The sequence below is a fragment of the Syngnathus floridae genome, chromosome 3 (assembly GCF_059516105.1).
Source record: "Syngnathus floridae isolate MCC-2025c chromosome 3, RoL_Sflo_1.0, whole genome shotgun sequence".
NCBI lineage: Eukaryota > Metazoa > Chordata > Actinopteri > Syngnathiformes > Syngnathidae > Syngnathus > Syngnathus floridae.
The window spans coordinates 11,437,115-11,461,409 of NC_142415.1; the positions used below are offsets into that span (position 1 = coordinate 11,437,115).

Genomic DNA, 24,295 nt, shown 5'->3' on the forward strand with positions numbered 1-24,295 from the left:
ATTATTATTATTATTATTATTATTATTATTATTATTATTATTATTATTATTATTATTATTATTGGTAGAGGACAGCGTAAGCTGTGCCACCAATGCATGCAGTTGTATCTTTCGCGTGTGCGTGTGGGCGCGTGTGCAATTACATGCACGCGGGGAGCCCCCTATCGATAGACGCGGGTACTTCACCGGCTGACGATCACTTCTCCGGTCTCCACATCTTGGTGAGCGTCGCAGGCTGAGACAGGCAGTCAGGTAGTGTGGTCGAGCTTCAAACACGATCACACGTATGGACCGGCGCCCGTAGCGACCTGCGGGACTACTCTGTGCTCCTCCTCGCCACCGACGAGCCTGTTTCGGCATCTTTCTGTGGGAGCTGCCGCTCTCTCTCCAGACTGCGTAAGGCCTCCCCGGTTGAAGAGGAGAAAAGTGGGGCTTGGTGAGGCGAAGGCGGTGGCGGCGAAGTGTCCTCGATGGCAGGCTGGAAGGACGGCTCGGTGCAGGAGAAGTACCGGTTGGTCGTGGTCGGAGGCGGCGGGGTGGGCAAATCGGCCCTGACGATCCAATTTATTCAGGTCAGTGAGGCTGCACTCCCTTCGCTTTGGGTGCCCAAAACACGGAATGAGGCCGGACGGAGCCCCGTGAAGCTGGCACCGGCGGGGGTTTGTTTTTTCCGCCTCTACTTTGCAGAGGCCTGCAGCAACTTAGCGAGGGCTTGTTTATTTGCAGAAATTCCAAAGCTTATTTTTCAAAGGCATGGCTGTCAGATCAAAATTGTCGACGCCTGGGACATCCCCGGCTACTTTGCACTTCGCTAGTTAGACGAAAAGGGGAAGTTGATTTGAAGCAGAGGTGGCAAAAGTAGTAAAGTACTCCACACGCTGGCTGTACTTATGCACAAGTCAAGATTCTTGTGCGGCAATAAGACTGGAAGAACCAGAAACTCCCTTATTGGAGGATAAAAGTATTGACTCCGAATTGCACTCAAGTAGAAGAGTAATAGTCAATGATTGATACAACGGGAACAATAACTTAAAATAATGCCTAATTAACTTACAATTAATTGGTACCTCAGTTTACAAATTTATTTAATTGCCCTCATATCAAATACATTTCCCTAGTCACATGAATAGAAATCTCATTCATTTTTTACATTCCTTAAAAAAAACACACAAAATGATAACTTTGTTTGGCACATTGGGATTAAAAAACTGCTTTTTCACACCAAGGTTAATTTGTCATCAAGAGTGTAGTTTGTTCCGTGCAAACATCGAAAAGATGTCTTAATTCTTCGGAGCCACTCCCCCCCAGACATTGCCATTTTTCATTCAATACCTATTTTGATCATTTGATACATTGTAGGAAAAACTCTGAAAAAAAAACTGCTGGACACGCTACTGTTGCTATACCTTGTACAACTTTGTCAACTGATTTACAAAGTATGTTAAATTCGCCTGCAATAACAACCGAAACAAACTATGCTTATGTATTTTTTTCAGATCAGATTGCTCTTTATTTATCAGCAAAAGCTCATGTTTTTTGTTTTTTATTTTAAGACAACATATTCACTGACAACATAAAAAAAAATCACTTAAATAAGGCCATTGCTTCTCTGAATCTGTTGCTGTCCTTCTTAATGTTCCTGGGCTCACCTTCCTCCATGTCAACTTGACCTTTCTCTATTTACGTCTTTTTCATGTGGTGTCGTGATCGTCTGAGGTTGAATAAGTGCATCTCTTATCTGTTTTCGAATGTAGAGGATAAAAGTCATCAGAAAACTTCACTCAAAGCACAGATAGTGAACTTTTCTACATGCAGTTATTTATGTTTGTAATTCCTAGCACTGATTTAAAGAGTTTGTTTCATCCTCCAGTCGATTCTGATTTATATCACTGCTGCTTTCAACCTCCAGTATAGGTGAACCAACAACACTCAATGTCGGAGCAAAGCTGACCTCTTGTTGCCTTTTGCCCCCACCCCACACACCATAAGAACATCATACCAGCATTAAGAGAAGAAATAAGTCTACAGCTACATCACATGAGAAATATGCTCAAGCACACATGAGGGGCAAATTTGTCTTGCTCGACTGATTGCAAGTAAGCAGGAACAGCAACACAAAGTCTCCAAGAAAAGATTAGCATTTGATTTCAGGTGACTTCCACAAAATGCAACATAGCATGGACCCCCTATTGGTCTTAGAGACCACCCACCTCTCCAATGATAATAGACAGAACTTTCCATCAAGCACTTACTAAATGTCACATTTGTGTTAAAGATGTAAGCTGTTGATTGCATTCCAACACTTTGCAGACTTAAGCGGCCTTGCTTCGACCTTCCTTGCCCTCATCGTTGCCGTTTTGTTACCCCCATTTACAAAACACACAATATGACAACTTTGCCCTTTGCAGTGTGTGTGTGTGTATACGTGTGTATGTGTGTGTGTGTCCTGTGTAACTGTATAACTGAGGCCTGGCTCTTGCTTCCAAGAGACGAGACTAAAGGCAGCTGCATGTCTCCACGGTGTAAGACACAATGGCGGGCTGGCACACGTTTCAGAGTGGGGGTGAAAAGCTTGTGGTGAATGTGTGTTGGTGTGAGGGGGAGTTGTGTCTAATGAGGGTTCAAAAAGCTCATTAACTGCATACCAAGTAAAAAGGGATCAGATAGCTGTGGCCCAGATTCTTGATGTAGCCCACTGACCCTGCCGCCCCACACGTAGGGAGTTTTTAAAGAGCAATGTAAAAGTTAGCACGAGCTGATTGTAACACACCTCAAGTCAGACTGTAGTAAAGGTGTCTCTTTTTTTGTTTGTTTTCTTTTTTCAAATAACAGATGATTGGGTAAAAAATATCTCATGAATATACAAGGGAGTCCCATATTTCACTTGAATTAGATATGTTGGCCAAGAATGTCTATTAAGAAAGTTTGGCTAAAGTTTGGTGCAACTTTTTAAAACTAATGTTTTCATTTCAAACCGATTGGGGCATTTGACTTCAAGTGCTATTGTCATGGTTATTGTCACACTTATTCTATCAGTATAACTAAAAAAAGGCCTGTCACTATTGCTCAAAGATTTCTCCCATGATATAAATTGAGAAGTAAACAGACAACAGAGTATGACTGCCATAAGGTTTGGGATCAGTTCATCCGCCCTCGTGTTCCTCTGGTGTAAACGACGCTGTAAAAGTGAGCGACAAGGAGATGTTGACAGCATGAGGAAGCGTACAACCTCTTCCGAGCTCTCGTGCCAGGGGAGAAGACCTAACAGCTGCTTGTGAAAGCGAGGCTTTCCCCAAGAACTGCGCAGAGAGTTCGGGTGGGAGGTGGGAGGGGTCTGGGCCAGTCTGGATGGGTTGATGTTAATGGTCATGGACCATGTGGAATTTGGCCCTTTGGCAAAGGAAGTCACTCCACTGTTGCTGCACGTACACCTAGGACCTCCTCAATTTGGGTGGAAAAATCTGACCTGCTTCCTGAATCAATGGAACATGTATGGGTGTGGGTGGGTGTGCGTGTTGGAGTTTTGGCAGAGTGTTTGTTTTGCCAAAAATATGGAGTACGTAATACATGTTCAGTATTCATTTTCATGATTTGTTCAAAGTTGCCTATCCTGTTTTCAAAGTGAATAGAACAGAGAGAGAAAATGACAAAAATACTGACAATATTCTATGTGTACTATTATCTTAAAATGACCTCGAATAATAGGCAAACAGCAGCGAATGAGTTATAAAAAAGCAGACGCTCACCCATCATCAGTTGTGAAATGTGTCACTTGACATTCGCCTGTTTCATGCCTCATTGGCATTGTGCTTCATACAGTTATGCAATATTCATTGTACTTATAAAACGCAGTATGAGCCAAGTACTTGACATTAAAATATTTGCTGTACCTGTTGATACTATACGACAAAGTTAAACATGAATGAGGATGGGACTCGACCCCCGTGAATGCAAAGCACAATGGATTGGCAGTCCATCGCCTTAACCGTTCAAACGGTCACTTCGTCTCGTTCACTATACACACGGCCACTCTGCTTTCTTCTATTCTCACACTGCCACCTGCAGATACAATATGTAGACCGCAAAATTGCCACTGATGCACAATTAAATACAATGCCGAAGGAACTCCTCAATGTGCAGCGTAAGTTAATTTAATGGTGGAACAAATGTAATAAGTCTGGATCTGGATATAATATCTGAATGTGATATGAAAAGTAAATACGATTACTAATACTTTAGAGTGCTTGGATGCCACGCCCCAGCCAGTCAGAGAAAGAAAGAAAAAAACAGAGACATAGTGCTGAGGCAGGGATTTGGGGGCGAGTTAGTGCATAAAAGAGGATGTCGCTCAAAGCTATAGAGCGGTGGCCACCCGGATGCCAAGCGGTTGTCTCAAGCTGAGATAGCAGCGGGATGACACATCACTGAGTCATCTGACAAACGTAGAGCACAATGCTGTTTAATTCGAGAGAGGAAGCCTCGAAGTACGGGAAAGTGTGACTCACATTGAAGACTGCATGTGGGGTAGTGTGTGTTGTGTGAGTGGGTGTCAGTGTCACTCGGTTGCTTTTATCCAAGAAATGTTCTCAGGAGAAATCCACACACCTCTTGACAAAGGATAGTCTTCCACAAGCATTTTATACAACGTATATAGTCTTTTATTTATAGATGATGTTAAAGATTTTTAACATGGTATCCACTCTGCAAGTTTGTGTACGTAATTTAATTTAATTGCTGGTCTTGTTTTGCTCTGATTGTAGTGATCAGTGAGATCATTTTTTCATCTTGCTCTAAGTCAGTGGTTCTTAACCTTGTTGGAGGTACCGAACCCCACCAGTTTCATATGTGCATTCACCGAACCCCTCTTTAGTGAAAAATAAAATTATTTTTTTGAAATTCAAGACATCGATGTTTTTTACTGGTGCACAAAATAAGCCGTGCATGAACATCCCCTTGTTCAAATAACAAAATCAACACAATGCATGAACTCACAACAAATTACATACTGGCAAATCAGAATTTACACAATAAATCAGGTTTGTTCGGACCTCCTCAGTGGAGGCTTTGCTGAACCCCTGAGACCGACTCACCGAACCCCTAGGGTTCGACCGAACCCAGGTTAAAAACCACTGCCCTAAGTTCTATTGCTGGTTCTAAGGTTAATATCCCTTTTTGCCACGAGTGACACCCTTTTGGAGTTGCATTATAAAAAAACACAGAAGAGAAAAAGGGAAAACACACACTGAGCTAAAGTGACGTAAGATGTTAGCAAATCTTGTGAAAGTCACATGAACCTATCTGCCTTTTAAGGCTTAAATTTCCAGGAATTGTTGATTGAACTCTTAAATTGTACCATTCAAATTCCTGTTCCCTTGGGTCCAGAAAACACTGTTAAGATCCGAGCTGTTCACTCAATAACTACAAATTATTTTCAGAGAAATGGCACCTTAGTAATAAGTCGAAAGGCGATCAAGGCGTACGATATATTGAAAGGGACTCGTGTACCGGTCGTAAACATTTAGTTATTGCAACTCAACAATAACCATATGCATTTGATATAAAAAAGTCTACACCCTCCCGTTAAAATGCCATTTTTTGTGATGCAAAAAAATAAGCCCAAGATAAACCGTCAAACAACTGCAATCATGGTTAATGATCAATGACCTCAATTATAATTGCCCAATTCCCCATTGATTGCAGTATTCTGTTTCAGCCTCAGTTGAATCCGACTGTAGAGCTGATCAGAGTTGTTTCAGCCTGATGCCATGCATCACGTTTAAATGTGCCTTGATGCTTGCTGGATATTAAGAAGCTACATATAAGCTTACATCTTGTGATCGGAATGCACTGAGCAGATTTATCATTTGGTGTTAATGTGTGCTGGTACCAACCATGATGGATTTTAACCCAAGCTGTGAACTTCTATGAATATTTTAATGCATACTCATGAATTTTGGGTGAATGGCTCTACTTAGGTTACTTTTGGAGTCCTTAAATACATTAAAAACATTCCTTTTACTGAGGTAATATACTTGAACCTGGCAAAATGCCATGCAGCATACCAAAGGAATGCACACGCTAAAAGGGAGTTCAGGATCTGTAAAGACACACCCACCCATCTGGTAACACTCAAGAGACTAGCTGGTCGCTCCTTTTACTGCGAGATAATGAGAAACTAATGAATATCCAGGGGAAAATGCCACTCTGTCCATGCTACAATACAAACAGACTTGTATTATTCAACCTATAGTCTATGAGTACACCATTAGGTGAACTTGTACAGATAATTAAAAATGGATTGTTCTTGTAATTGCTCATTTTGCATCATTTTTGTCCATGCTAAAATTGAGTGCCTTTTTTTTACGTTTGTCATGTGAAAGAATTCTGTTCATTACTGATGGGCATTACCGATGCCAGGTATCGGTATTGGGCCAATACCATCCAAATTACAATGTATCGCTTTTCTTGAAGGGGGCCGATACCAGCCACTGATACTTAGGCAAAAATAATTTGACATTGAATAAAACCTGGCCAGTAGTTGGCGCTGTGGCCATTTGACACATTGGTGAATCATCATATGTGTCAGAAGGACTTGGTCCACAAATATTTGTCATTTACAGTACATACGTATTTACGTATTTAATTTTATATATCCAGTGGTATATATCAGTGTAATTGCTCTACATTGTATTGTCGGCAAAATATCATCACAATATTATATCAACATTTAGTTCCAACAATCTCAGTCAACACTGTTTTCCACAGTATATAAACTAGTAGTGCTCAAATATGTAGTGCTACCTTGCTTTCCGGTCACTGAGCCTCAGAGTCAGGCAAACCGATGAGGCGGCGAGTTGCTTTGTGTTGTTTTGGCAATTGTTCCGTGTGTCTGTTTCAGAATAACTGGCAACAGTATCAGGTCGCACATCTCACAGCCTTTGCACAGTTGCAACAACTCCGGCGATGGGAAAATGACATGTTGCTTATTTTAGCTTCTCACCCCCACCAATTACAAAATGGAACGCTCAAAGTGTATGCACAGGGCTTCTCATAACCAAAGCCTACTGTATGTTCATCAGTATTCTCAGGCGGCTTTCACACCTATATTTTTCTTTCCCTAGTCCAAATCAGTTGTTGTAAATGGTTGGTTTCTCCCAGTTCGCTTTCTTTTTAACTTAGAAAGTATCCGAGCAAACCACAATGCATCGGAACAAAGCATCAGTCCAACAATTTTTTTTTCAATAGGGATGCAAGTATATCTACTTATTTATACCATTATATTCTAATTTACAACTTTGATAATTTAGATAAACGATAAACTAACTATAATATGGAATATGAAATTATTCAGGGTGAGCCATATTTTTTGTTTGCTTTTTTGTTGTGGCGACCATTTTTTTTTTTTTTTTTTGCAGCCCCCTCATACATTTTAATGCCCGACACTTATATTCGCGTATATTTTTTGCTATTAGCATGCCAGCCAAGTCCTTATGCCCTGCCCATCTGTCACATAATTCTATGCACAAAAAACAAACCAAAAAAAACCCAGCTTATCTAATGTGAATAAGCAACACATAGTGATTGTCAATAACAAAGTATGGCTACATTAGATAGTTGACCTACTATTTTTCTTGGTCTTGTCTTGGAATTATTTTCTTTCATTGGAATCAAAGATGAAGTGACAGAAATGTGGCAATGATGTCATTGCTTTACCAGAAGATAACACTTACGTAGCAAGCACCCGATCTGATTGCTCTGATGTCATCCTCGATGCTGTTCACAGCCCCTTTGGCCAGCATATTTCCTTAGTAATAATATAAGAACTTAGAATGGGCATAGATAAATCAATTACGAGTCAACCTTGTCTTCTAGCAAATAAGGCAATCTACAAGTACAAGACAAAACGAAACATTAAAATAACCGGTGCTTCTTGTCGATGCCTGGTGTTGGGCTGGCTGCCAGACAGCTGGTGGACATTTGGCGTTGTCTCATGCACAAAGTGTCCAAGTGGACTGTGGGACACCTGCTGTCCATCAGGGGAGGTGTGGCCTGGGATCATGCAGCTTCTCAACAGGTGACGCTACAGCATGACTCATTGTCCAAATGTACCGTTAACAAAGGCCACAAGTGATCTGGATCCTTAGGGGAAGTAATCAGAAAAGTGTTCAAACGTATTAGAAAACAGAGAAAGACACAGGCGTTGCGGAAATTTTCTTTCAAGTTCATCCTACCTTGTGTTAGTTAGCCTGCTGATAGACAAAACAGTGTGTGTGGCACCACTGTAAACATTTGACTTGCTTGAGTCACTAAAACAGCTGTCTCGTGACATTCTGATCTAAAAGGTGCAGCAACTGTACGCGCTTGTGTGACCACAGCAACAGTCGGTGCCGGAAAACACAAGGTAAAACTGTCGATTGGCACGCGCCACTGCATGTTAACTAAACACCTGTTTAGCCTTTCGTCTGGTATGTAGAACCAAAAGCGGTCCTCTTGTAACCAGGCTGCTGGTGATACTGGTTTAAAGCAATTGGCTGCCCGACTTGCGTGCAGACAGCACAGTCATCGTGCTGACATGATGATTATCAGACATCTAAATTTTGGGTAACAAAACCAACTTGTTCTCATCCTTCACTTCAGCGTTTTCCAAATTTCCATCCAGTCGCAAATCACGATAGTAACAACATGTCTAATCATTACGTCCTTGGAAAAGGATAAGTCGGTTACCGCAGCCAAAAACGCAACTCGTGATTGTTCGTTCCTCATTTTGCAACGTTAACACATACTGCTCTTGTTGTGGTTCTTTAAGTGGAGAGTGATTTTGCTACTGCTCAGAACAGGGGCGCGTCTATTTTCGTGGAATCCAGGGCTGAGACTACCCGGAAATTCTGATAAATCTTTTTATATTATCACAAGGCTGCTTTACAACAAATATATCGTCGCTGTCGGGCGGAAACCCCGAGCTGTCAAAATGACAACTTAACAGGAAGTTAAAAAAAAATTGAAATGAAAACACCACAAAGCGAATGACTGTCCCAAAGAAATGCTTTCTTGAAGGTCTTAACCCACGAGTGATGCAATAAATCCGAAAAGAATGAGGCGACTAACCCTGTGTATTAAGTCGATGTTAATGAAACGGCACCTTACCTCTGTCAGTACACCTCAGTGCGCTCCCTCGTTCAAACGTGTCCGACAAAGACGACTCCTCGGCCGAGGCACCGGCCTCCCAGTCTTTGCAAAACGAGGAAACGGAAGTAATTTTGCAACAGGTCTCAAACATAAGTTGCATTCATAGTGGCAGTGTTTATTTGTTTTCAAGTTCACCGCTTTAAATTGGCTTCTATTGTGTAAAAATCACAGACGAGGTGAAGACGGACCATTTGTATTGATTTGTGAAAAAAAAAAAAGAACTTGACCATATTTGGACTTTAAAGGCTTCCGCCGAACAGCGATGACATAAGGTCACCTATGTACATCGATGGATCGGTTTGAACATTGATTCAATTCAACGTGCTTTTAAGCTTCCGACTTGCCAGTATTGTGCATCCTTGATTTTTCCTGTATGCAGCCCTTGGAAGAAAATGTTTAGACACCCTTGTTCTGAAGCGTGCCATTAAAAGCCAAGACCACACCAGAAAAAGGCACTTGCTTGTGGCACATGTGGTTGTAAAGGCTTGCTAATGTTGGAACTTTTCAGGACTTAGGCTGCATTCTACACTTCTGGGAAGTCGGAAATATCCCGCTTGGCGCTTAAGAGGTCCAACCTCAAAGCATTCCTGGCAAACTCAAAACATGGATGACAACCGGGATCAACTAGTACATGTGTTTTTGACGTCAATTTAGCCTTATTTTTACCATACCAAGTGTTGGTTCAGTTCAAAATGCTTCACATTTCATTGTTTCCACTGAAGAGTCCTACATTTCCGTGCGAGGCGGATTGAAAGACTAGTACAGTACACAGTTTATACTGTGTCAAGTTTATTTGATTTGCTAGATTACTATTTCATGGATTATAGGCTGTCTTGCAAGTATAGAATGATGTCATTGTATTTACACAGCTGATGCTGCGATTTCCTCCATGCTTTGCAGTGGAAACACAAGCCTGATCACGGGTTAATGTGATCCAAAGCATACCATGCCGAACGAAAATGAACTTTGTGGAAAGCCCAGTTTAAGACGGTCAGCAGTCTTCTCGTCCTTCTTTTTAAACCAAACAACTTGTTATAGCTGTAACATCCACTTACAAAGTTTCATCTCATGCACATATATTTTGCTTCAGCTTTGGCAGATCATTTTTTGTTGGAATTCTGACATCTGAAAGGCATCATATTGTACTTTTCTTGGTTTACTGCTTTTGAGCTTCCGACTTGCCAGTTTTGTGCAATGCAGACCTCAGCTGGCTTGCTAACTAGATACCACACCAGCCAGGAACATGCCAGCACTAGTCAGTCTCAATGGGTTTTCCTTCTTTTCTGTGTGCTGTTTGCTCCCCTTTGGCATTTTTTTTTTCCATTTGGAATGTACTTTTCATTCACTTCTATGGTTCATCAATTTGAACTTTTATGACTCATATAACATGATGAATCTGATTGTCATTCTACTCATCCCTGGGAATGGGATTATTTTAGTAATTGCCTAATATGGTCACATCATATATGTTGCATTTTGATTCTATTTTCTGTTTGCCAGCTTTTCTCATGAACCAGTCCAATTAAATCTTTTATAATAGAATTTTCAAGCATGATATCATTACCAACAAAAAATAAAAACACCTCTCCGTATGACACAACACTGCTGCAACCTGTAATCTTCATTTGATAAAGCTCTTGCTTTGGATCAACATTCTCGATGTGTTATGGCTATTGAATGTATGTTAGGGGCAACGAGCCTTTCTTTAAACCTGAGCCGTAGCACTGCTGTGTTTTCGATATGAATCCTTTGTCATGCTAAGCCATGCTCGGAATGAAAGTGTAGCAAGATGCATGTGGGTAGAAATGAGACACAGCAGCTGTGCTTGAAGGGAAACATGCATATAGATCAAATACTTTACCATTCCATTGAAGAGATGTACAGAAATATTCTGCCAGCTACAGGTAATGGTTGCTTCACTTACATTGCTCAGATTTGGATAATTTGGCCCACTTGTCAGTGAATAGCTGTTGCTTGTTAACCATCATTCATTTTCCTCCCTCTTTGAGCATTTTGTTGGAATGTTTACCTCGACACTTCCTCTGCATATTTTCCTCCATTCATATTCACATTTGTAAAACTAAAAGCCTTTGACGTAGGACCAGAGATTTATGCCTTCTTTCGAGGTTATTACAAATGACACCAGAGGCTTTTACTCGAACTGCTCTATCTGATCGTGGGTTGCTGTGTCACTGTGCAGGAAGAATTGCAGGAATATTTTGTGTAGGAACAGCTTGCTGCTCTCTGTCGCGCGTTACGGCTCCGATGGAACTGTTTCAAATTAAAGAGGCTATAGATTTGTATTTGGTGATTTTGTGCACTGTTGCTGTTTGAGATCAGGACAATCGGTTCCCTGTGCTCACAAACACTGCTTCTGCTGCTGCAAAAGAACCAGGCCCCAGAATAGAACGTGCACATTTATATTCTTGTACACAGGCTGCACGAAGAAAACATTTTGTGTAAAGTGCATTGATAATTGGACATGGGGTTGGGGTTACACGGAGAACTTAAGTGATTTCACATGATCAACTAGAACAATAAGGTTGTTCACATAGTTTTGAGTCTTTGTGCCCTTCTCTCTAATCAGTTTGTAACCCTCTGGTGGGTTAATGTAGGTCTCCAATTGTTATTTCTGTAAAATCCCGTCCATAAAGAAATTGTTTGCCGTGACCAATGTAAAGTGCCGCTTTGAGACCAGCGACCCGGTAGGAAAAGAGCCTTTAAATGTCACCTCTTTGATTTTGCACGTTTGTGGGGGTTCAAAAGTGTTCAGATTGCAGCACAGGCTGATATTTAGCTGCACGATTGAAGTCTTAATGCCAGAGGTCAGAGGAGAACGGGGGGTCGACAACCATCGGTTGGCTCGCTTGATGGGACGTTTATCCTGCACTTTCTTCTCTTCTACCTCCACACTTTCCATATGCATAAGTAATATGCTCAACAAAATGGCAGAAAAAGTACGCTTGTGTATGAATCACAGAGTGATCTTGATGCGGTCAGTAAACTTGCTTTACAAAAGTGTGTCAGCATACAATACATAACTACTATGTACAATAATGTTACTGCTAAGTATTCAGTCATTTGCTTTAGTTTAATAGAGCCAAGTATTGACTTGCCGTCATCTAAGGACAAGGCAGTGAATAAAGCGAGTGGATATTGATCTGCACATTAGACGCACGAGAGCTTATCAGTTACGTGCTCGGGTTCATTGAGTTGCACATCACGCTAAGGTTTCCCGCTGTAAATATCCACTGACGGTTGGATGGCGAACGTGCCTTGTGATCCTTCATCCAGGTCAATCATAGCTTTATTTTCTCCAGCAGTGTGGGCTGTCCCCCCACTTATAACAAAATGTTCCCCAGCGGCTCTTTGAGCCAGCAGACACATTGTGTGCTCCCTTTCTCTCCATGCGTATTGAATAAGTGACCTTTCTATTTTGCATGAGCTCATGGGAAAAGTGGGCCTTTCCAGCGGAAGTTAAAGCCGGTCCCCTCCCCTACTTGTTCTCTTGCTCTCCCTTTCTATGTCGTGCCGAGCCTCCACAGTCCTTTCATTTTCACTCTTTGACCACCCCAGTTCCACTTCAAGTACTCGCAGTACTGCTCACACAAATTCATCATTAAGTGGTGTGAAACTCAAAGCACATGTGAAGAACTTGTCACCATGATAATATGTTTAACCGTTATAGATGGTGTTCTACACCAAATGGCACAGTGAATTGTTTATGGATAACTTTCATTTGCAACAGGCTAAGCTTGTATTTTAAGGATGGGCATTTGATAAAATAGCCTTTACTCATGCGGGGGAATTTTTTTTCCTTATTTTATATTTCTTGCCTTGTTAGAATCCTCATGAATGCTCTAAACTCCTGCCTCTGATCCCTTGTTGTACTAAGGTGACGAAACCTGCTGGTAAAAGCTGTGTCATATCTTCACATAACTGATGTCATTTTCTTCTCAGCTCTTGTCCGAAGACACAATGACACAATTATCAATGCATTGCTTATGCCAATCAATAATCAGCTGGACAAAATTCACCAATTTTTTTTTTTAATCTCTTATCTGTTTTTTTTTTTTTTTTTTTTTTTAATCTAGATTTTTCCCTTTTTGTTAAGGTGTCTCACAGAATCGTTATATCTTGACTTGATTTTCTTTCCAGAGTAGTTTGTATCCATTTTCCTCTGAGCTACTGAAAGTGCATCTGAAGATCTGGAAATTACTATGTCTTCTTTCTTAATGTATAATTTTTTCTTGGTTGTTTGTCTTTCTTGGAAATTTTGTAACACTTGCTTTTTGTCAGCATCAGGCAAACCACTCTCAGTCTGAGCTCATTTCCACACCCACGACTCCATTAAGGTGATGCTTGTGCATCTTTTTGCGTTCATGCTTATTCACGCAGTGCACAAAACGAGGGTCATGAAGGACCCACAGGCGTAGAGGTTGAGTGATGATGAGGTACAGGACTTGCGACCTTCGCAAAGTGGCGACATCAGAGAAAATCCTTAAGTGCTGACTGCTGACCTGCAGTTGCAATATGTTCTAGCATTTTCCATCTTGGGAAGAGAGACTTGTGATGTGTCTTGAGGCAGGAGGGCTGAAAAGAAACTGTGCATTTAGAACATGTTCAGAGCTTTTGCACACAATTTAAGGCTACATTGTTCTTTGCAACTTGATTTCAACGTCAAGTTTAGTCAGTTCGGTTGAATGTCTGACAGAACAGAAAACCCACTAACATTTTTGTGCATTCTCATTTTGTCATCAAAATAATTGGTCAACAAAGAGCCACAATTAGCTGTTGCTTATCATCGTCTCATTCTCGTCGTGAATAAAATGGTCGTCAGCAAATTTCATAATTGGTGGGCATGTCACTTTCAAATGTGTTGACGTTTTTGAGTTAGTGCATCTTGATTGGTTCAGTCAACCCAGCAACACCAACCAAACAAGAAGAAATTGGGATAAGGACCGAGATGGAAAAGATCTATATTTAGTGTCTGTAAAGCTGTTTTGATGGAGAGGAAGTGGGTACATAGTGCAAGCATGGTACTGATTACACGCCTACACGTATCACCCCGTCTTGCACTCCCCGAGGCTGGCAACCAACAGTTTTAACAGACAGGATTTATTGCTTCATGTTGTGACTCTGGCACTTGAGAAAAACAAACCCGACCAGTAACAAACAGATTCAAAAAAGCTGCAAGATGCTGTACAGTTGTTATTTTGTGGTAATTGTCAACTTTGTAGCTCTCACTATGGTAAGTGGTGGAAACCTTAATTCATTTTTTCGTTCTTACTTGGATCAGGAACATTTCCTGATTTTGTACTGCATCAACAACACCAAGAAATAAATGGTGAAGTCAGTCTTTTTTTTTTTTTAAATACTTTTGCCATTTGTATGTGTTTTAATGAGGAAACTCAGCACACTAAAGAAATGCACTTTATAAAAACACACCCTAATGACATAATATTAACAATCACACTGCATCACTTGAATAGCCGCATGTGTTGTGTGTTTGTGAAGGCGGGGGGTGGGTGGGGGCGCTGGAATGCAGGACGGGAACTGAGTGACAGGTTTGGACTTCGGAAGGTAGGCGGGGTCCCAGAACATGTCGTCTGTGACATCACCCCCACTTGGCCTGCTGCAGAGGTGGAGTTTCCTTCCTGCAAAGCTGCCACCTTGAAACTAAGATTGAAACTGCTTCTTGCAGGGGCAAACCTATCCAGTATACATGTTGATCTAATAAAACATCTTGATTCTACTACACTGCCAAATAGAGATGAATATCCACCACGTTAACAATTCCAGTGGACCTGAGGAAAAATACCCATGATGTTGACATCAGCATTGGCCGTTTAAATTCATTCAAAACTACAAGACATGTTATAGAAAGTTGTTGCTGTTAACTTAAGAGGCTTAGTAAAGTTTATGCAAATTGCAAAATGTCCCTTTGGCGATTCTGATGCGGTTCAATGTAAAGTGTGGAAGCAGCCTTACAGGTACCAGTCAGTATAGTATATGCCACAGGTGTCAAACTCAAGGCCCGGGGCCCATACGGCCCGCCACATCATTGTATGTGGCCCACGAAGATAAATTCTGCATCAAATTCGTGTGTCAGTACTAGAATTGCAAATTGTCTTCACTTTTAATATCTTTTTTTAAAAATATTTGACCAGTTTTTACTTGTCTGATTTGAAAACGAGTTATTTGTCAGTTTGTTTTGTAGCTTTTACTGTATATAATATGAAGTGCTCATATATTTATTTGGGTTGACAGTCGTAATGGCCCTCCGAAAGAAGCTATCACTGCAATGCGGGCCGCAAAAAAAATTTGTTTGACACCCCTGGTATATGCCGATAATGGACGTCTATGTACTCCTTTCACATAATGTCCCCTAGTGTTCAGACTGAGACACCACAAATAATTACATTACAATCGCTATATTGTGGTTTCTGCTTGAGGGAAGGAAAGTTGTCTATTTATATATGTATATCTATTTTCTATTTTGAACATGATTGGTCCTCATGACAGCTGTTCAGCGTTTCCACACAAATCTGAATCCTTGGAACGTGTCGGCCTCTTTGTGTCATTAAGTCATTGCTTGCAGTCATTATGTGTAGGGTCATTGACTGACTCATATTTTACTTGCTTACTGGTTGCTTCTGATGTTGTCATCTATGAAGCTATCACAGGTGATTTTACTGGACATGACTCAGCCTTGCATTACTCAGCAGTTACTGGTAGATCTTCTGAATCATGTTGCAGCCACCTTTTGTATGGCACTGTTGACAGTTGTCCAGGCCGAACTGCAGGGTGAGCTAGAGGAGTGTGGTGTGCCCAACTTCTGTCCGACATTGACAGAACTAGGAATAAGAGGTTGACGGCAAGCCGAGGTAGACAATGGAAGAGGAAAAACACAAGCTGCATTTTTTTTTTTCCTCTGTCGCTTTCACTCAGTTTCGGTTTGGTCATCTGAAGGCACGTGGGAGATTGGTGCAATGAAGCATAGTGTTGGACACAGAAATACTGATGAATTATTGAACAGTGGTGAATGGATGCAACTTGGGCCTTCATACAGTACTTGCATGCTGCAGAGAGTGAAAAAAGATGACGTGCTTTGTCTGCAACAAGCAGCTGTGGGTGAGCAGCAAAGACTATGCAGAATGAAAACAACAACCATTGAGAATATGTACATAATAAGAAATAAACACAAGCTACACAACAATAGTGTATTATAACCAGCTGGTCGGAACTTAAGCGATGGCTGGCTGAGAGAAAAACGTGTGTTTACCTGCACTTTGATGATAAAGGCAGGTCACTCTTTCAAGCAACAACAAAAAAGACCACGGGGTGGTTGGCTGATTGTTTGATAGCAAAAAATTCTGTTCCCCTGACCCAAAAGCACAGACATTTTGAATGTCTATGAAAATGTTTCATAAGATATCACCTAAAGTTATTATTTTCCTCACCATATACGACTGTAGTCATATTTCTAGTCATATACAGTATAATAGTTTTCAATAGAGTAGTTCAGATAATGGATGGATATATAGTACTAATAAAGCACTTGCAGTCCATTTACCATTTTATCATTTTCTACTTTAACAAATGTATTTGAACATTCCTTAGTTTAACCTTCATCTAAATTTATCAACTTTTTTTCCCTTTATTTTTATTAACATTTTGCGGTGTCAGGAGAGAAGTGCAACAGCCTAAGCTGAGTGAAGTGAAAAAAGAAAATATTACAGGTAATGAAAATTATACATTATCTTAAAAGCTAGCTTCATTTCTATATTTAAGTAAAAAAGTAAACTCACCAGAATTGGATCCAGAAAAAGATTTGTTGATGGGAACTGATTTAGTTGTTTAAAACCACTGAGCTGCTCGAACAGATTAACGGCATTTCCATTGTTTTCAATGGGAAAACATAATTTGAGATACGAGTGTTTTCAGCTACCAGCATTGTCACGGAACAAATTCAAATCACACTATCTTGAGTCACCACTGTATTCTAAAGTTGTCTGAATAACGCAAAAAAAGTCAAACGCAAAACCCTGAGCCATTTTTATAGCTCGGTGAATGGATTTTCTTTTGGTAAAAAAGCAAAGCTGCAAAAGAAGTAGTGGCGATAGCATACAATCTTCATCAGCTGAGCCACTGCGTCTCATGATATGCAAACATATTACTGTTAGGAAGTAAGATGGCTATTGGCAAAATGATCTCTTGATAATAATGAAGGTTCTGTCATAGCTTTCCTCTTGGGTCACTGTAGGTTCACATCAGAGCTGATGCTTTGTATTATAGGGAAGGAGCATTGTGCTGAATAGTTATCAGTCACTTCTACCTTGTTGTGTTTTTCACTCTACTAGCAGCTTTGTTTTATTACTTGCCTTCTAGTACAAATAAACATTACACTATTCTTCACAGACCACCATTCAAATTCTTACTCTGGTTAGAAAAGTGTTGTTAACATTTTCTTGATCCAACAAATGAAAAGCTTACCACCAAATTTTGTACACATCGTGCCTCATGAAAAAAAAATAGATGTTTTAAAGTTGCAATACACATGTACAAAATATTTGATCTGTTGGGTCATGTTTGCACCTTTGTTGTAGACGGTCAACCCAATTGATTTCAAACTTGTGCTGAAACATCTTAGCACCTGGGAAAACAACATGGGACAATATTTTATGATTTTGACAATTTTTTTGTGGCTTTTGATGCAAAAGTTGTCAAACTGCTCGATTAAACAATCACTATACACGTCACGAGTTGTGATTGGCCCATGTCAAATATATTGACTGTATTTTTTTTTTCTTTTTCTGTTTGACTTGCAGTCCTACTTTGTCACAGACTATGACCCCACAATTGAGGACTCTTACACCAAGCAGTGTGTGATTGATGAAAGGGCAGCCAGACTGGACAGTAAGTACACCTTGTTAATCCACATCTGTATTTGCTTTGCACACTAATCCAATACACATAATAGAATCTATTGGACTTGATATTAGTGTACTCGATATCGAAATGTCTGTCTGTGTAGTTTTAGACACGGCTGGACAGGAAGAGTTTGGAGCCATGAGAGAACAATACATGAGGACAGGGGAGGGTTTCCTTCTCGTCTTCTCGGTCACTGACAGAGGAAGGTGAGTGACAGTTGTGTTCACGAACGAGTGTGTGCTTGCCTCTTTTCTTTCTTTGTGTGTGTTCATGTCTGTTTGCTCTTCACACTTACACCATTTTACTAGCTGAAGAGTACGCTTTATTGGGGCTTGGTTCTATGCTGCTTATATTGGTATAGAATGCAATATTCCGTGGGCCTTGAAAGATGAGTCAAAATGATATGAAACATTTTGACACATAGGGAAACTCTGCTTTGTAAACGGCCAGCAATGAATGAGTTACCAGCTGAACAAAACAGCTTGACCCACTCTCATTGTTGTACATAATGTAACTCTAATCATTAGACTGTGCATAATGATATCTTGAGCGAATTAAGCCCAGTTCACACAGCAGGATCATCGGTTCAATGTGTGAGGTACCTCATAGTTTGGGAGTCGACCGACAGTTTAAAAATCTTGTCGCGTTAACCAGGCTTTAATACGATTTCCTGCGAAAAAATTACCTTGAGATGTTGACATTTTCCCTCACCCATTTTACAGGTGTATAGGTGTGGTATGAATTGATACAAGCCAATGTCTTTGTGTTCCTACTCAGCTGAAAAGCGCCAGCCCCCAACCACCCACAGCTCCTTCAGTATTTATGGTGTAAACAGTCGTTCCTTACTCCATTTATCCCAGTCAAGTCTTTCCAGATTTGCTAGGTGTAACTTCTCTGTGTTTTAATTTCTGGAATGCCATCCTGGGTTTATGGTCTATTTTATTTATTTATTTGATATTATTACACCATAACCTGCCATTTATCGCAGGTGATATATTCCAGACCCACCACTTTATACAGTATGTGTGATATAGCGAGACTGTATAAAAGTGTTAAAAATGGTTTTACCGCTGTCAAATGCTTTCAACACATTCCATTAATTTAAAAACCCCATTTTTAAAATATTGCATTGCATCTCTTCTGAAAACTGGCAGATAACATCACTTTGAGGAAACAAAGACTCTCAGAGTTTTCCAAAAAACAGTGTGCTTGCTTCAAGTGCCTTGATGCCCTTCCTAGTTTAAGCTTACTGTAAAATTGTCACATAAAACAAAACAATTCAACATTGTATATCTTATGACCACACCGTGTCATTTCCTCCAACAAAAATCCGCTAGCTGTATGCTAACATATAATTGATGTAAGGCTGTGTGGGTGGATTTCCTCAGTGATGTCAAGCAGGTGCACATGTACAGTTCATATGTTAATGAGTACATGTGTCTCTGGAAAAGCATCTTGTCATCCATTTGCACTGACACATTACCACTTAACACACCATGTGTGTTTTCACAGCTTCGAAGAAATCTACAAATTCCAAAGACAAATTCTGCGAGTCAAAGACAGAGATGAATTCCCAATGATCCTTGTAGGGAATAAAGCCGATCTGGAGCTGCAGAGACAAGTAAGTCCAACATGCATATCTCTGCTGCGTAAACATCTGATGAAATAATATGATGCGATCAGCACCATTCACATTAATGAAGGTTTATTTTGAACATGAAGAAAGGACAAAAACAATAATAAAACAATAATAACCTAAAATTTGACAAAGCATCCCTAATGCCATTCTCAAAGGAACTAATTTACTCCCAAACCATGAATCTCTATTTATCATTCAAGGTAAAAATAATTCTAAACTAGTTATGATAATAAAGATAATAATGAACCATTACATATGGATAATATGAAATAATCGATACTCTTACAAATACATACTATCATTATGAATCCACATAGACTAGATCCATAGAGCCAACAATAACAATCACAAGTACCCAACAAAAGTAAACATAAATATCTATCCAAGTAGAAATCAGCAATCACTTCACTGGTTTCTTTTATATCAAACAAATTATTTTAGGTGCATTACCTGACATGTTTCGGCAGTTTCTTCCGCCTTCATCAGATTGTCACCGATGTGGTTATGACGCATCTTTATCAGCTGATGGATCCATCAGCTGATAAAGACGATCCATCAGCTGATAAAGACGCGTCACAACCACATCGGTGACACTCTGATGAAGGCGGAAGAAACCGCCGAAACATGTCAGGTAATGCACCTAAAATAATGTTTGATATAAAAGAAACCAGTGAAGTGATTAAAAAGGAAAAACAAGATGAACTTAGTACAACTAGAAATCAGTAATACATTTCATTTGTATGCAAAGACATTTATTTTTTAATTATATTTCCTTCTTGATTTATAACCTCTCTCTCTCTAAACATTTTTTGAATCTGCATATTTGACATGGAAACGAGCTTCGCAGCTGCAGCTAGCTGTTAACAGACAGGATGTCAGCATAAAAGAGCAGCTGGAGAAAAAAATTAATGTCAGGAGGGAAGAATAGATGGAGAGAGAAAAGTGTGCTGAAATCGAGAATTTTCAGGGTGTTGGTACACAGCAATTCAGTGAGTCGACAGCTCCCTCGCATGGTGGAGCGGAGCTTTACAGCCACAGCTCACTTTCAAGCAAACCTCAAATATAAGTGCAGTTAACTAAAGTGATAGTTAAGTGCAGTTAAGAAAAATGCCTATAACCTGAAAATTGTATAATTTATATACTGATAATATCTGCAATAATTTCAAAATAATAGTAACACACCTCTTTTGCCATTACATAACAATATAAATATTTTGTGTTTTGGGCTCGTTTTTTTATTTACCTCTTTCTGTCTCCATCAGGTAACTCAAGAAGAGGGCCAGCAGTTGGCCAGACAGTTGAAGGTCACCTACATGGAGGCTTCAGCCAAAATCCGTATGAACGTCGACCAGGCTTTCCACGAGCTGGTTAGAGTAATAAGGTAGGTGCATGATCTGGAAAGAATGGGCACATTTCATTTTATTGTTATCAGAAACAACTCAAGATGCACCAACATCAATATCGTGATCAATGCCAACATCTGCACTCATTTTTTGCAAAAATGCCCCGATACTACAATACCAAAAGCACTTCACCAACCTGACACATACTAGTTTCCAAGTGGGAGTGATGTCAACTGTTGCGCCACATGCGAATGATACATACAGGAACACTCTTCATAAAAACGAAACTGCACCACAATTTCAAAACATTCCAGAGTTACGAGAAGAAAGCAATTGTGTGATGATTCATGACTTGAGCAGTCCTCCCACAGTTTTATTTTAGAAGACAAATGCCCAGTGTCACAGGCTAAGTGAAATTTGTGTCAAAACTGTTGGATGTTATGATAGATGTCAGGACAAGGTGTTACTATCAGAATTCCATAATGACATCATTAAGTATCGGCACATGATCCCAGCGAGTACTCAAATGTAAGTACGTTTATTTGTATTCGGGTTGGAAAAAATGGTAACTGTGCATCCTAGGAAAAAGATCAGTAATGTATCCAAAACATGTACTGGTTGCGAAAAAAATGATCCAAAGCCTTTGATAGAAAAACAATGTGCATGACTTCTATCTATGCTTCTAATCTTCTATTAACGTCTAATAAATGAAAGTGCATTTTCTCTGCTTTATCCAAACCTCCAGGAAGTTCCAAGAACAGGAATGTCCACCGTCGCCAGAACCGACAAGAAAAGAGAAAGACAAGAGCGGGTGCCATTGTGTGATCGTCTGAGTTAGCCTTATCACTGTAACTTACGCAGCTACTCTCAATTGCCCCGCCCACTCTGCCTGACATCACATCCCGGCGTGGATGACTGACCGCTGCCTTCTCCACCACGTTGCATGACACCAGACAGCTCCGCTCCCCATCTTTCGGATACTTGGACTCGGGGTCGCTGTGCCCAAAACGTGACTATGAACGAGTGACAATGCCAAAATTAAAACAAAACACCACTCTACCTTCAACCATAGCCCGATTGGCATGACTAAACATTGCCTTCTAAATCAGCCTGACCAATTCATGTTTTGTACTCGGAAGGACTTCTCTTGCCTTGTAGTGATTTGTACTTGCTGCCGAGAATGAATGAAACAAACAAATATATACGGAATGTTAACAAGTTCCTTTCAAGTGTCTGACAGAACAAAGAGATTATTTTATGAAAGCTTTGTGTATGTTGTGCCATCTTTCTCCCATGTGCTAATCTGCTACTGTACAAATGTGAGATTTTTCGTGATTTTTTAAAGTGTATTTCTAATGACTATTAAATCACCACAGTACAGTGTGTGAGGGTTGGTTTTGCATATATGAAAGTGACAATTTAATGATGTATATATAAATGATGCTGAGACAAGCCCTTAAAGCAACAGTGATACAACTTTTAGATTCTTTATTTTTTATTTTTTGTGGCTTCTGCTTCCATCTCAATTGCCAAATATAGAATGTCTGAAGTTCATCCATCCATTTTGAACACTGCTTATCCTGTACAGGGTCGCGGGTGGTGCTGGAGCTTAACCCAGCTGACATCGCGCAAAAGGCAGTCTACACCCTGAAGTCTTATCGGTAGTAAGATCCTGCCATCCCATTCTTCTTTCCAGGTGGTAGTTTAGTCAACATGATTAAAATGAGAGGTCACATGTCCTTGACGTCAGAAGCCATATGTCTAGATTTGACCACTAACGTCAAAGCAAAAAATGTCACCACTTTGTTGAGTTTATGAACATAACTTTTAAAGTCCCTGTAAAGTGAAAATAAATGTTTAAGTAAAATCAGAGATGTATAAAATGAGACGCTGTCGGTTTGTCCCTTGAATGCGCTGAGACAATGTCCCGCTCAACTGTCAATCAAATGCCTCTTTCAGGACCAGTAAAAATGAAAGCCACCGACCGACTTTCTTCTACCTTCCTGTAACTACATTTGAGCCACAGAAATATATCCGCTGAAAGCCTATGATGGCTGAAATATTTTCACACTGATACGACGAGGCACTCTAAAGCGGCCAGGCTAACTCAATGTACTCACAGCTGGCAATGAAGAGCTTTCAAGCTCCTACAACAGCTGACTATCTCAAGAAAATACGGATTTTCAAGTTGGAGGCATACCTAGCTAACTGCAAGTTGCAATCGAGCTGATTAACCGCTGATGCGAGCAAAGGCGGTCATGTTTATCTTCAGTGTTGAGTGTGGGGTGATGAATGTGCTACACAAGGTGAATTTTTTAAATCATCTTCAAACATATCACTACACAAATCTCTGAATCCACTTTACAGGGTCTTTACAATTCCATCTTAATGTAACATGTCTGATCAACATTTAGTCAACAGAACCGATTAATCATTCCAGTAACACGAGGGATTTTTTTGTAGCCTATCCTTAAGTAACCATGTTGATCTGTAATTGTTTTACCCCTCAGTGCATTTCTGTTGGAAGAAAAACAGCATTAATGTGCTCGGCAGTGCCACATGAACTCAATGGACCTGCCACCTGTGGCTTCATGTTCTGTACACACAATAACACACACACGAAATTCTACTCTGCCTTCTCTACTGTTGTTGTTCATATCAGCTTGTTTTTGAAGATCAAGAAAATTAGAGAATGGTAGTAACAGTCTTGATTAAATGTTTATACTTTTATACATGATTTTCTTAACTACTGTAGGAGGCAATTTATTATTGTTTTGTGAATATGTGTAAAGCGGAGTATTTAATTGTCCTGGTTGTTCAAAGATAACGTTGCCCCAGGTTTAACCAAATTGGATTCTTAATCAAAAATGTTTATGAGGCTTACAAATGCAGGTTGTATTTATCTTCCCAATAGAGAATGAAATGCCATGCAAGCTACGAAGGGCCCTGGTGCGCATTGGCGCTTAAATGGGCTCCAAAAATGGACATTTTCTAACTGCTGACATTTATAGCACCCATTGTGGTAAAAATGCTTATGTGCATTGATCGCATCGTACTGATTTGTTTCCCATAGGAATGTCTTTTGACTTGTGTTGAGCTTTTTTTGGTGCTGAAATAAAACCTCTCATTGAGCCAGAAGGGGTACCTTTTTTTTAAAAAATGAAATAAAATATAGATGTGTAGGCAGATTTAA

The 24,295-nt window shown here is 40.1% G+C and overlaps 1 protein-coding gene and 1 long non-coding RNA gene across 2 annotated transcripts; one reads left to right on the forward strand and one right to left on the reverse strand.

Annotated features, from left to right (window-relative positions):
• Positions 1–179: 179 nt before the first annotated feature.
• On the forward strand, positions 180–22,988 carry rras2 (RAS related 2). Its single transcript, XM_088370400.1, has 6 exons — positions 180–572; positions 18,018–18,105; positions 18,224–18,326; positions 19,633–19,741; positions 21,022–21,140; positions 21,848–22,988. The coding sequence occupies exons 1-6, from the start codon at positions 471–473 to the stop codon at positions 21,933–21,935; spliced, it is 609 nt and encodes a 202-aa protein (XP_088226526.1). The 5' UTR covers positions 180–470; the 3' UTR covers positions 21,936–22,988.
• On the reverse strand, positions 7,249–9,242 carry LOC148400518 (uncharacterized). Its single transcript, XR_015857405.1, has 2 exons — positions 9,145–9,242; positions 7,249–8,139 (listed from the first exon to the last, which is right to left on the reverse strand). It is a non-coding gene; the product is annotated as an uncharacterized LOC148400518 (long non-coding RNA).
• Positions 22,989–24,295: the final 1,307 nt, after the last annotated feature.

Coding starts and splice junctions, on each gene's coding strand:
- rras2 (XM_088370400.1), top strand. CDS start 471: ATGGCAGGCTGGAAGGACGGCTCGGTGCAGGAGAAGTACCGGTTGGTC. Junction 18,327..19,632: donor TCGGTCACTGACAGAGGAAG/GTGAGTGACAGT, acceptor GTGTTTTCACAG/CTTCGAAGAAATCTACAAAT. Junction 21,141..21,847: donor GAGCTGGTTAGAGTAATAAG/GTAGGTGCATGA, acceptor CCAAACCTCCAG/GAAGTTCCAAGAACAGGAAT.